At 28.0% G+C, this 14,233-nt stretch overlaps 1 protein-coding gene across 1 annotated transcript; it reads right to left on the bottom strand.

Moving 5' to 3' along the window:
* Positions 1-7,848: 7,848 nt before the first annotated feature.
* LOC137830261 (large ribosomal subunit protein uL11) lies at positions 7,849-8,634 on the bottom strand. Its single transcript, XM_068637462.1, has one exon. The coding sequence runs from the start codon at positions 8,539-8,541 to the stop codon at positions 8,041-8,043; it is 501 nt and encodes a 166-aa protein (XP_068493563.1). The 5' UTR covers positions 8,542-8,634; the 3' UTR covers positions 7,849-8,040.
* Positions 8,635-14,233: the final 5,599 nt, after the last annotated feature.

The following is a 14,233-nucleotide window of genomic DNA, read 5'->3' as shown; positions in this document are numbered from 1 at the left end:
TCAAACTGGACAAGTGAGTGAAAGAGAATACAAATAGCACGTGTAAGGACACCTCCGTCGTCCTTATAAGAATAAAATTAAATCATTAATTATTCATAATTATATTATTAATTAATTAATTTTTAAACTTTTAAAATTAATAATTTTATTTATTATGAATAATATCTAGAAAGATTGAATAAATTGGTTTTGGATTTATTGTAAAAGCTAAGACAAAATGACTGTGAAGTTGTTTTTTAGTTTTTATCCTTGGGCCTATAGGTTTCTGTATTGTAGAAATTCCATATCTGGATCTACTTTTATCAATGCTTTCTACACCCAATCAACTTTTTTAATTTCCAAAATGCTTTTTCATCCTGGAATTAAAATATATATTTTGAAAAAAAAATATGAAATTGAATTTTGTGTTTTGGAAAATCAAAATCTCATTATACATTAAAAAACAATGAAAAACAAAATCTGAAAAAGATTCCAAAAGGCTGTTAATTCGTGCACCTCTTATTGTAACACCCCATACTTCTTAAAATAACAAAAATACCCTATACCTTTATTTATGTTTTTCATTTCAGAATAGATAATTTAAACAAATTTTGGATTATAGAATCCATAAATTATTTACCGATTGGAAATAACTTCTGAATTCTATAATCTATAATAGGTTTCTTTAAAAAAAAATACATTTCGGATTACAGAACTCATAAGGTATTTCTAAATTTAGAAATATATTTTTATTATATAATCTAAAAAAAAATAAAAGAAAAAAGATATTTTAAATTGTAGAATTTCAAAGAAATTTCTAAATCTATAAATATTTTTTGAATTCCATAATATAGAGTTTAGAAATTACGAACCAAATATATTTTTGGATTGTAGTATCTATAATATATTTGTTTAAGGACAAAATAATCTTTTTGTCTAAAAAATATGGGGTGCAGGAATCAATTTCCCTCTACTTTTTTCCTCTTTGATTATTCCTTTTGGGCCTTTTTAGCCTGAGTGCTTCTGTACTCTTCACTTCCAATTAACGATAGTTGTTTTTGACAGATATGATCTAACAAAAATGAATCTACAATGTTAATAGTGATGCAAACGTAGCTACGCAAATCAACGTGCAAAAACTTTATTACCACAAATCGAGAACAAAAACTTTCAATCGATTGTGAAACTGCAAGACTCTACACAGCAAACTGAATTGAACAACAAATATACGTTCAGAACAGAAGCAAGTCTTGGTTGCATTCTTCAGCCTCTTCCAGAATGGTTTCCAACACAGGGGCATGTGAAACCTTTCTCACAGGAATCAGTGGAGCGGGTGCAAACTCTGTATAGTATGCCAACAACTTCATTTCCTTTGCCATCACACCAACACTTTCAAATCTACCAATGTTCAGTTCTTTGATGAACTTGGGAAAAAAATGGGTTCAATATGATTCAGTTGTGTGTGTGCTCTGAGAGGGAATACCACTGAGCTTTCTCTTTAATAAGGGTTATAAAGTGACAACATTATTGTATGAGTATGACCCACTACCAATCTCTAGGGCGAGGAAATAATGCACGGGGAAAATATGGTTTTGTTTCACAGCCACCATTGCTTAAGACACAGGAAAGGTCACAACCATGGATATTTTTAAAATAATCAAATCAGTATTCAAGCTAAATCTTCACAACCCCAAAACATATAACTTCAGAATTATAGTAACTTTTATTGTTTTTTCATCTAAATATATCTTAATTTGATTTATTTAAAAAAAACAATTGAGTTGTGTTCCTGCTAGGAAGATGGGACCTAGAGAACTATTGAAGTTTTTGTTTCTCTCCTTCAGTCGGACAGGTTGCTAGGGTTCTGATGGGATTCTTCTCGCCTATGTGCTTCTCCTCTTTGGCTCTCGGTCTCAAGTGACCGAATAGGTACCTGCAGAAGGCACTACGATGCTCTAGTAAGTAAAGCGGGTGATCGACATTTAGGTAGGTGCATAGTAATAAATGGCGTACCTTGTTCCTAGAAATGTGTGTTATTTATATTATTTTAATGAACTTACCTCATTGGGTCTGATTAGTGGAATGAATCACACTTATAAATGTATTACCTAAATGTATTAATGACATATTAACTTCATTGACCTTGGTTTCAACTTTAATAAATTTATGTATCGATCGATCAGACCGTCCGTGATAATTTTCTTTATCTCGGTCAGGTTTCTCTAATCTCGACTAAGTTTACCTGGTATCGGTCCAAGTAGACCGAGTTTCGCCCATACGAGGACAAGTTGTTATTAGAAAAGTTGTTCTGCCAACATCAATATCTATCGACAAATATAGATCACAAATCTGGGAAATACGAAGTTGTCGTTATGTAAGTTAACTTTTCCCAGTGCTAAACGTGCTTCTCGTGGTAGGTAGGTGGAGTTAATAAGCAAATGTGTGGTGGAAACTGAAACAAGAGTACAAATATAATGCACCAACTAATATAAGCACTGTTGCCATTGCTTCCTAGAAACTGGATCCACCATTAATCTTGTAACCTAATTAAGCATCATAAGTACTTTACCTAACCTAAAAGAGGGTTTTTCAGTAGCATAACTTTATATTAATATCAGTCAAGTTCTAATAAAGATAAAGATTCAAAAAGTTTTGGGAGCGATATTTGACTAATACTTTATTTCAAATTAAACTTTCTGTATTAGAAAAGTATGACTGAGAAGAAATATTTTATTAAAGACAATTAGTTAATTTTTTTTATGAAAATTAATTATTAATACATTTTTTACTGGTAAATAAATATTCAACCCCAATAACATAATTGCTTAAAAAATTCAAAAAAATCAAGTTAGGAATGCAAAGTTTAAAATGTAAAACAAATATTAAGGGGGGTGGGGAACTAAGGCAAATAAGTTCCTCCACAAATTAGTGCTTCCATATGAATCCAAGATTTATGGAGTACAAATTCCACACACGAAGTTAAATATATTGATGCTGCAAGTAGACCAATTTCACAAAGTCATGGTGTTCAAATATAAAAAAAAAAAAAACTTAATTCCTAAAACAAAGTATTCTCTTCTTTATTTTTTTGCGTTTTTAATTAATCCAGATTTTTCATATTTCACTTATGAATATGATTTATTTTATAGGTAGTTAGATATTAATTTAAAAGTTATTTATTAATAATTGAAACTATTTTAAATATTAATAATTTTTTTAGTTTTTAAAATAATAGTTAATTTAATGATTTTTTTTAAGATTAGCTTTTATTTAATGATGTTACTAATATTTTTAATTATCTCGGGTATATTGATTGATTAAACTAATAAACTTGGGTTAATTATACACATAAAAAATATTCTGAAAATAAAGAACAGAGTTGTGAAAGGCAAAAAAATGCAGAGTTGGCATTAATTCTTAAATCAACTCCTGCCAAATGAAAGGCAGGGATGCACAGAAGTGATGGAGAAAGAAAAATAGAAAAGAAAAAGAACTACATATTTGACAAAATGAATTAACTCTACAAAGATGTTGTGAAGAACTAGTTCTTATTTTTCAGAAGTGAATCATCTTCATATAAGCTTCAAAATCTTGCATCAGCTACTGCTTGAGGAGGGTATTGATGGAAGGTTTGTCGCTGTGTTCCTCAGCAACTTCTTCTGTGATGGTCGCCAGAGCAGGCGAATTGGAAGGCTTTGTTGGGAGGATTATGGGTGCCGGAGCAACCTCCATCCACGAGCTCAAGTTTCTGATTCCCTTAGCCATTGATGAATTTGATTCTTCTCCTTGCTCAGAACTTCTCTCCTCCTCCTAAACCTAGCTAGAAAGAAGAGAGTTAGAGATCTATGCTTGCTCGATGTGAATAACTTTTGGTTTAGTCTGAGAGAACAATTAAGAGGCTTCTCTGCTTTTATACAACAATATTACTGCAACCTAAAATAAACAGGTAAAATCACGAGTTTTAAGGATATCTTTGAATTGAGACCACCACATGTGAGAATAAAATCAAAAATGATTTTTTTGACAGATTCGTAGGAAGCTTCCAAGAAAAAAAGAAAAGCACGTGCGTGTGTGTTTGTGTGATGCTTATTTCTAGGCCTTCCGTCCTAAAAGTCTATTCAATTGCCTACTTTAGAGGGAAAGCAAAAAATAGGTCAGCAACTCCTTTTTCTCTTCTACAACAAAATTTAAAGTTTAACAATAAATAATTTTTTTGTTTGTTTTTCAATAGTAAGGATACATAGCAAATTTAAATATCACTATTATTATTTATTATTACTATATCTTAGTATTTTATACATGTATTTTATACTATTCCTTGGAAATTGCCTACTTTTTTTTTATAAGTAAATCTGTTAGATACATAGTTTTAGAGGTATTTTTATTTTTTTAATAAAAGTTGAAATATTTTTTAAAATAATTTTTTAATTTAATTCATTCATATTGATAAAAGATATGATAAATAATTATAGCATTAAATAGAAATTAGAAATTATAGTACCCAATTTTTTCACATTCTTATTTCTTACGCCATGTTGCTCTTTAACACGTGTCATTTATGCGATGCTTTATGGGAACGTAAATAAAGGTCAACAATTGCAAATTCTAGACGATTCCTGGTTTAATTTAGCGATAAACCTAACTAATTAAATTTTTCTGACGTATTACCAATTAAATAAAATTAAACGCTTTATTTTATTTCTGAGCAAAAAATTATTTTTAATTTTCTCAATTATGAAATTATTTTGTTCGGTCTTCTTGTGGACATTGTTAGTGTGAAAAACAGTGTAATTTTATATTTATAGTTTGTGCCTTTTTTAGTTAAATATTAAAGAGTTGTTTTATTTATATATTTATGGGATTAAAGTTAAGGTGAATTATTTCATTGAAATTGGGATCAATTATTTTATATGGTTAGGAAATTGTGGAACCTATGACAATGCAGCGTGTTGTTTTACAGCCCTCCCATCCCTCCTTTTCCTCGAGGATCTCCAAAAGTACTCACATGGTGTCAAAGGTTTTACACCCTTCTATGTATTTATTTTTAAGACAAAAGGTAAAATAAAAAATAAAAGCTTAATTGAAATTTTGGTTCCAATATTTTGAAAAAAAAAAAATATTTTGGTCTTTAATTTTTTTTAGTTTTAATTGGTTAATTTTAATTATTCATAATCTTGTTTTTCTTTTAGTGTCATTTTGATTTCTTAATTTTTAATTGTCCATAATATTTCGAATAGGAAATAAATTTGTAAATCACATAAAGTATAAGGTTGAATGTTATTTTTATTATTTATTGATTAATTAGTCAAGTCTTACTAAAAGACTATTTTTCAACTATCACTCTTAACTAGAGTGTTCTTTATTTAGCTTCTTTTAAACTAATTATATGAGTATTTTTTGGTAAGTTTTTTAAGATTTTACAAACACAAATATTCTTTAATAAAGAAGTTACTTTTGACATAAAAAAAAAGTTTTCATAAAAAATGTTATTAGATAAATTTAATCTCAATCTTTCAATTGTTTTATTAGTTATAACTACATGTGTTATTTTTATTTTTATACATGCTCTATAAATATACTATTGTTCATTTTTTTAGATGAAATATATAAAAAGTAATAAGGTATCAGAATCATTTAGTCTATCATAACAATAACAAAAGTTTATGTTGAATTTATCATATTACTCTATTCAACCATTCATAAATTTAGTCACACAAGTTTACCGTTTAATCTCAGTAAGATAATTATAAATACAAATTTCTAAGATTAATTTAGACTTAAAATAAACTTCACATCTTAAGATCAACTTAAGATTCCTTGTAATCTTTTTTGTCTTTCAGATTGGTTGTCTATGTAGATGTCAAACCTTGACCAAATTTCATTTCACAAAAATCATCACCTCCCTAAATCCTTGTTCACTTCTCTGTGAAACTTTGAAGATTTTGATCATATTTTCTTATATCATAACCCACCTCCCACTAGAGAGTAGGGCACACTAGAAGTCGTTTTTGTATAACTTTCTCTTTGTCCTCTCTTTTTTGAGTTAGTTTTTTTATATAGGGGGTATGCTAGGTTGTGTTGTTTACATGTGACATTTATGAGATAAAGGTAAATCTCTCGTAGCATAAAGATATTTTTAGATGGTTGATTCAGAGTCTTTTATGTATTGGTTTAACTTTCTTATGAAAATAGAGGAGTTGAGAGCTTAAATTTAGTAACAATTTAGTAACAAAGTCTAAAAAGAAGTTGGTTAAATCTTTTATAGTACCTTAATACAGATTATCAAAAAACTTGTGTTGTTTAAATATATTCAAATTATTTCAATGATGATTTATTTAAAATTTTGATTGTAAAATATGATTAGTTATGTATGATATTCCTGAGATTTTAAAGATTTATAATCTAAGTAAGTAAATGGAAGTATGTTGGATATTTTAGTAGTAAAAAGTTAGAATACTGTAATAGAGTCAAATTAGGTCAAGTTGTTGTTACATTATAACAAAATACTTGATGTTAGGTATAAAAAACTTAGTTTTAACCAATTGGATCTTAGGTTATATTTAACAAAATTTCAGAATTATGTAGAGTGGAAAATTTTAATTAAATGACAATCCAAGAATTTTAGTTCTTCAAAATTTGTTGGATGAGCTGTTTAAATGAAAACTCTGAATAATTTAACTCTCACTAAGTGAAATTTAATTAAAGAAAATTTTTGCATGCAAGTAAATTCCTGAATAAGTTGTTCTTATGAAAAACTCGCACTGATATAACTGCAAGTCAAGAAAGGTTTTTGCTGGGCATCTAAAATTCGTCGGACAAGCTGATACCTTTGAATCACAATATATCACTTTATAAGATATATCCGTTAAATCATAAATAAATATAACATCTTTATAAATACTTTAATAACCAAACATAAAACAAATTAATACTAAGTTATTAAAAAAACAACTAAAATCATCATAATCATGTCGTGTCATCATGATACTTCTTATACAAACTCATAAATAATTTTTTTCTACCAATTTTGCTAATTAACAAACTAAATTAAACCACTTCGATACAAAAACCTAATGTGTTTATGATTTAATATATACATGTCAAAAGTTTTTAAAGCATATGATGTTGCCACATAGGAGTCTCATGAAAAACTAATTTGATTTTAATACATTTAAAATAGATTTTGGGAATACATCATTCGTTTTTTCTTAGATGGAAACCCAACTTGTAACTATCTTGAACATTGTCTATTACCCATTGTGATCTTATTAAAGACAACTTCAAAAAATAAAAATAGGAAATCTTGCACTGAAGTTAACTTCAAGGAAAACAAAATCTCATGTGAGCAAGCACAGATTTTACAAAAACTAAAATAAAAATCATGCTTTTTGAAGCATAATTCAATAAACAAAATGCATAGAAGTTAGGGCTCGTGCATTGAAAAACAATTACAATAAATTCAGGACAAAATTGTAGGAGTAATAGAGATTCAGGGCAAAATTGGAGTATAGTATAAGAGATTCAGGACAACATTGTACCATTTTAGTTAAATAAGCCTTTATTCTGTAATATTTACAATACATAATATTTTTATCTCATTAACATAGCATCAAATACTTAACAAATATTTGACAATGAAAGAATACTTCTAGGCATTAATGCATTAACCACGCATAAGTGTAAAGAAATTTGAGAATCAATGTCACCTAGTGTATTAAATATGAGAGGACAAAATATCTCTAATGACATGGACCAAAATCACTAAATGATTTCTATGAAAATAGATTAGTATATCAAGAATATACTGAACTTTGCACATTTAATGAAACGAACAAAGATCAATTTAAAAATACAACATGCAAGCAAAAATAAAGGCAACAGTAATACACCTCCATTCAAACCTCCTTGAATCCTAACAATGTGTTATCATTTACCAACCAACACAAGTATCTACCATTCCGAAGCAGAACAATTTCCTCTATCATTAAAACCAAATTCAAAATTATAACACCAACAACAGAAGCAATCTAAACAAAAAAAAACAATGAAAATTCATCAAAATCATTCAAGAGGAACCTCAACGTCACCATCGGAAATCTCCTGTTGCAGATCCTTGGGGTCTTTCCCATCGACGGTGCACCCAACAGACACACAAGTCCCGAGGATCTCTTTGATGCTTCCGCTGAGATCCTTCGCCATGGAGCGCGGCCTCATCACCCTCGCTATCTCAATCACGTCGTCCAGGGCGATGTTTCCGTTGTGCTTTATGTTCTTCGTCTTTTTCCTGTCTCTCTCGGGCTCTTTGAGTGCTTTGATGACAAGCGCGGCGGCGGAGGGCACCACCGTCACCTTCGCCTGGCGGTTCTGAACGGTGAGCTTCACCGTCACGCGGAGGCCCTTCCAGTCCTTTGCAGTCTCCTTGGCGATGTCTTCACCGATCTTCTTCGGAGAAAGACCCAACGGACCGATCTTTGGCGCGAGAGAACTCGCCGCGCCCACCTCACCCCCGGTGACGCGAACGAACACGTCCACCACCTGCGAGGGATCAAACTTCGGTGGCATTGGACCGCTGGTTTCTTGACTGGAGTGGTGTTGATTAGGGTTTTGCGGACGAAGGTTTGTGATGCTGTTGGGAATATAAAGTTCCTAACTAGGGTTTTGTTTCATTTCTTGGGTTTATGGGCTTTCTTGATCTCAATGGGTTTTCTTACACTTCAGCTATTTCCAGTCACTCTTTTACTATCTACACTTTTCTTTATTTAAAATCATAAGAAGTTATTGTTTTAGGAACTGATTTCAGAACACTCTCTAGTGAAATATTTTCATTTTATTAATATTTCAAAAATTAATTTTGGAAAATGATAAAAAAAGTGTCCCAGAAAAATAATATTGAAAATGACAACATTGCAAAAAATATTTTTCTCTTATAATTACAAAAACTACTTTCTTGATGAAACAAGAAAAGCAATTTCTTTTTCACCTCTATATTTTCTAAAATTCCAATTTTGCCTCATTAAAATCACGATGCATTTTAAAAAAAGGTGAAGTGATATATTTTGTAATTCTGAACGGTGAAAATATAATTTCGAAATGCATTTTTTTCTTAAATGTTTCATTTCAAATTATTCATATGGTGTTTATTTTACATAATTCAATAATTTGTTTTATAAAACTTTTTACTAATATTTGGAAAGGTATTCGGGCTATTTCGAATTCATATTTTGAAACGTGTTTTATAATTTTTTTGGAGCTTGAAGTTTCAAATACAATAAAGGGTGGAAAAGACAATATAGGGTGGAAGAAGAAAAAGCCTAATTTTGGTTTAATGTAATCCGTTATATTTGGACTCTGTTTTGGTGGCTGGTAGCAGCGGTAGTACGCAGCTACAATTCATTTTTACTGTGTGTACTTCTCTTTGTGTTAAATACACACTCTACTTATTTTTTTCTTCACAGCTACATATAATAACATATTTTTTTAATAACTCTTGTTATCTTTCCCTATAGAAATTCTCTTTATTTTTTTCATCATTTTTTTTTATTTCGTTTAAATTTCCTTAATTTTTTGACTTCTTTATTGTTTTTGAAATCACTTTTAATTCTTGTTGAATCTATATAGTTCTTTTTGGTTTCAAGTCATTTGGTCATCAAATCTCCTTTTGTTCTTCAATAAATGTTGTCATTTTAATTTTAATTTTTTTAACAAGAAAAATAAAATTAGTAGGAAATACATTTAAAAAATAGATTCTTGAAATATAACTAAATTATATATATAAAAAAAAAATAACATATAAACGGTGTTAACAGTGATAAATATACACTCTTAACGTCTATTTAAATGGAATTTATGGTATTTAGTATGAGGAGCTAACAAATTATATTTTTTTATAGAAAAGAAAAATAAAATGAAAACAAAAATACGTGTAAAGAGTTTAAGGAACAATAAAGATAAAATAAATATTAAATGAATTTGCGGTATAAATAAAAGAAGTCTTGAACTAAAACTTCATAACAAGATGAGGGGAATGAGAAATCATCTCCTAGTTCTTTTGTAAAACGCTGTTTTCAAAAATCATATATTTTATATGAGAAATAATTACTAATTACTTTACTAGGATACACATTATATGTTACAATCCAATATTTTTGAGACACGTTATATTAAAATTATATTATTTACAGATATTTTTTTGAATAAAAAATAATAAATTTTAATTGTAAAATAATAATAATAAACAAAATTAATTTTTTTAAAAAATAAATAAAAGAAGGAATGAGCTAAGATTCTTGTATCCTAACAGATATAAGATTGCAATAGAAAAAATCTATTGACATTAATTATATGGAAAAAATAAATGAAGAAAAGTTATGTATACATGAAAAAATGAAGAAAAGTTGTGTATTTCATTTGAATGAAGTTCATTACAAATAACGGCATTAGAAGCCATCACAAATTTTTATTCTCTCTCTAATACTCACGTATCTAAGGATTACACAAATTTAACAGTACATAACTTACAAAGCTCATACACGAAGAATACATTATCTAATATAAAATTAAAGATTGTTACAATGAAAAAAGAGTATACCTGAGACAAATCATAGAGAGTGTTTCAAGAATTGATATTCGATCCTTTAGCAGAGATCCAAAGCACGAATGTACAAAATGTACTGTAACTCTCTGGACATGAGAAAGAGAAAATGAAAACCAAATATAAAAAAATAAAGCAAAATTTCTAGGACCGAGGAAAGCTTAGTGTGTAAAAAACATGAGAGAGTTGAACATTGTTTTCTATTTCTATGGTTGGGGAAGGTACGAAGCTTAGTGTGTAGTTATTAGCTTGGGATTTAAATGAGAATTGGATAAATAAAATAATATTATAATAAATAATTTTATGATCTCATTTATCCAATTAGTCGCTACAAAATAATTTTATATTTATTTACAAGAAAAATGTAATTAAAAACTTTATATAAATATGATAGTTAATTTTATTATTAATATATTTATATAATATTTGTCCTTATTTTGTGTATGTTTCTTATAAATGATAATATAAAATACATGAATATGTCTCAATTGAATGGATGGTCTCTCCATATAATAGATAATTCTTTTTCGTGATACACTTTTCAGCAAATACCAAAATGTGCACATCCAAAAAACATAAAAACTTTTAGGAGACAATGATCAACACTCTACCAATTTCTAACGATATAGCTACGATATACATGACGAACAATATCAATTTAGGCTACTTTCTTGCACTTTAACTTGTTTGGTGCTCTTACAGCCGTTAATTTAGTTTTGGGAAATATATGCTTTGGTAAGTGAGATTTGATGACATTGGAATAAGCATATTTTTAAGGGAGAAATGATTGATCATTTTGAAAATTTTTCCATGGCTCAACTAAAGGTCTGTTTTTGGGTTACTTCCAAAGTTCCTTCAGCTTGTTTTTCATTTTTCATATTGGTCTTTTGATCATTTGGTTTGCATGTTTTCAATTAAAAACAAATAATTTGATTTAGGTTGGGTAAGTGATTCTTTATGTTGTTTGTGGGGGGCTTTTGTTTTTTGTTTAGACTATTGTGGGTTAAATGTCCAAAATATATAAGAATTTGATCACCCTTAAAGTGGTTCATATTTTTTTATTTTTTTATTGCTGATAAAAATAATCCAAACTACTTTCAGTCTCATAAATTTATTGTATACCATGTGTTTGAACTATGAAGACTTAAATAAAAAAAACACACATATATATATAATAGAACAAAATGAAAATGTAGTTAAGACTCTAGCAAAAGAATAGTATTTAAAAATAAATATATGTAAAATATTTAAAATAAATAAAATGATATGTTTTATATAAATTTACATAAGTATATATAAATTTACACATATATATAATAAAAAATTATATAAAAATTTGGAATAAAAAAAGGCTACATCATCCATTGTGAACAACTGTTTCGTAAGATTTATCCTTCGATTTAATTTAATTTAATTTATTAATATATGGAAAAATATTTATTCTTATTAAAATTTATAGTTTGTCTTTACATTATAATTGTGTTCAGAGTCAAACATAATATGGTATTGAAAATTTATTAGGAACAAAAGGTTTTGTTATGTATTTATTTTTTAAATATATCAATTAATGAAAAGGCGTTTTTTTTCATATTAGTTTTTTCTCTTTCAATCTCTAGTACGATATCACTAGTTAGAACGATCTATCGCATTCGCACAACACCTTCTTCTTTTTTTAATTGAAAACTCACTTTCTTCATAACTTCCTTGATTAATCATGTATTCTTCTAATCTTTCTCCCTTTGATCATCTTGTAAACACTGCTATTAATTTTTTCTTCATCTCAATTAAAATTTTGCCCTTGTCTTGGTGACTTCCTTACTTTCATAAAACAACTTTCAAACATGCAAACACTACATGCTCGTAGCATTAGAAACCAGTAATAAAAACCATTTCGTTTTTGGAACCCTTGCATGTCCAAATTCAATTATCCTCTTCAAGAAGCTTGGCATCAATCAAATAAAATGTTGATATTATGGCTTACAAGATATATGACTCTTTCGATTAAACAATCTATCATTACAAAACTACAAACAAGGTGATCAAACTGTTTCTCATTCTATTAAGTCTGTATTTATTCGTTTACCAAATGACAGTAATATTATTTTATTTTGGAACTATTCATCTTAATAACTTGCATGTGTCCAGATTTCTTTGTGCATCTCATTTCAATATCTAAAATTTTATTTACTCTTAATTATTTGTGTCTTCTCTTTATATATTTTGTCCCTTTGATTATTTTATTTTATAGAACCTTACCTTCAAGATGATTGGAGTAGTTTAGAAGATTCAATCTTATCACTTTTTATTTGTCAAAATTCAATGATCTTCTATAACTATTATACTCTTTTAGTATATATATTGATGATATTATCTAAGTGGAACATTTTTACCGCTTTTTTTTTACATTAAATATATCTTACAAATAAAATAAAAAAATCCTAACTTTCATTAACTAACCAAACAAATTAAAATCGATTATTTCATCTATATCAGTTCTCAAAAAATTAGTGTACTTAATTTTTGTTTTTTACAAAGCTCCACTAATACAATTTTTTTTTTTTACAAATAACGGTTAAAAAAGTTATATAAAAACAATTTTTAGTCGTCGTTATTATAGGTATCATTATAAATAAATTGTTTATAATGATGATTTTAGAATTGTTGTTATAAAATCACATTAATGACACGTATTAAAAATTGTCGTTATTCCAAACAAACAATAACTTTTTGAAAAAATATAATTTTTAAAGACAGTTCTAGTGAGGAACCGTCATTATAAATACTTTTTAAGACTGTTCCCAACTAAAATCGTCGTTATAAGTATTTTTTTTGAAATATTTTTATTATATATATATATATATATATATATATATATTGTAATCATGTATAAACTATCAAATTTCGAGAGCAATAATGCCTGTAATACATCGTAATTTAAATATAAAAGTTTACAAAAAAATTTATAAATTTATGAAAAAGTTTTTTGTGATGCTAAAGTGTTATACCTGGTTACCTTAAGGTGCATCCAAGTGAGTTTTTTTGCATTGCACTTGCACTTCTCCTCCCACTCAACATGTTGTATCCAGAATAAGCACTGAAATAATAAGATTTCATGTTAGAACACACACATAACATTATGTAATGTAATGTATGAGTAATAAATTTTTGAATGTAATATAATCATAATGGTTTGATAAAACTTTAATTTATACTAGGAAACATTATAGAAAATTTCATAATTTTCTGACAAGTGTAAATATGATATGAGAACTAAAACCTCAAAATACCTAAAAAAAAACCTAAATAACATCCAAACCCTAAACCTCATTTCGAACAACTTACATTTTTTACGCATCTCCATCAGTCTTCTCTATCAAAAGTTATGACCGTTTAAAGTTTCTTTATGTAATTTTTGCCAACTCCAAATCTATCACTGTTCTCTTCCATGTCAGGACTCTTCCATCAAATATTCACTAAATGAAGTTCCCACAAACCCCAAACTACTAACTAATCAACACATAGATACATACAACATGTTTGATGTATACAAATATAATCTAATTCATCATAAAATAAAATTCAAATTGTCGAGGATCGGACACCCTTAGACTCAGAATCAACACATACGTTGCATTCATAAATTTATTAAAAGAATATTAAGAT

Source organism: Phaseolus vulgaris, chromosome 7 (assembly GCF_051622355.1).
Source record: "Phaseolus vulgaris cultivar YP4 chromosome 7, ASM5162235v1, whole genome shotgun sequence".
NCBI lineage: Eukaryota > Viridiplantae > Streptophyta > Magnoliopsida > Fabales > Fabaceae > Phaseolus > Phaseolus vulgaris.
The sequence above is the reverse complement of the archived record's forward strand: the minus strand, read 5'-3'. Positions and strand labels throughout refer to the sequence as shown.

Coding starts and splice junctions, on each gene's coding strand:
- LOC137830261 (XM_068637462.1), bottom strand. CDS start 8,541: ATGCCACCGAAGTTTGATCCCTCGCAGGTGGTGGACGTGTTCGTTCGC.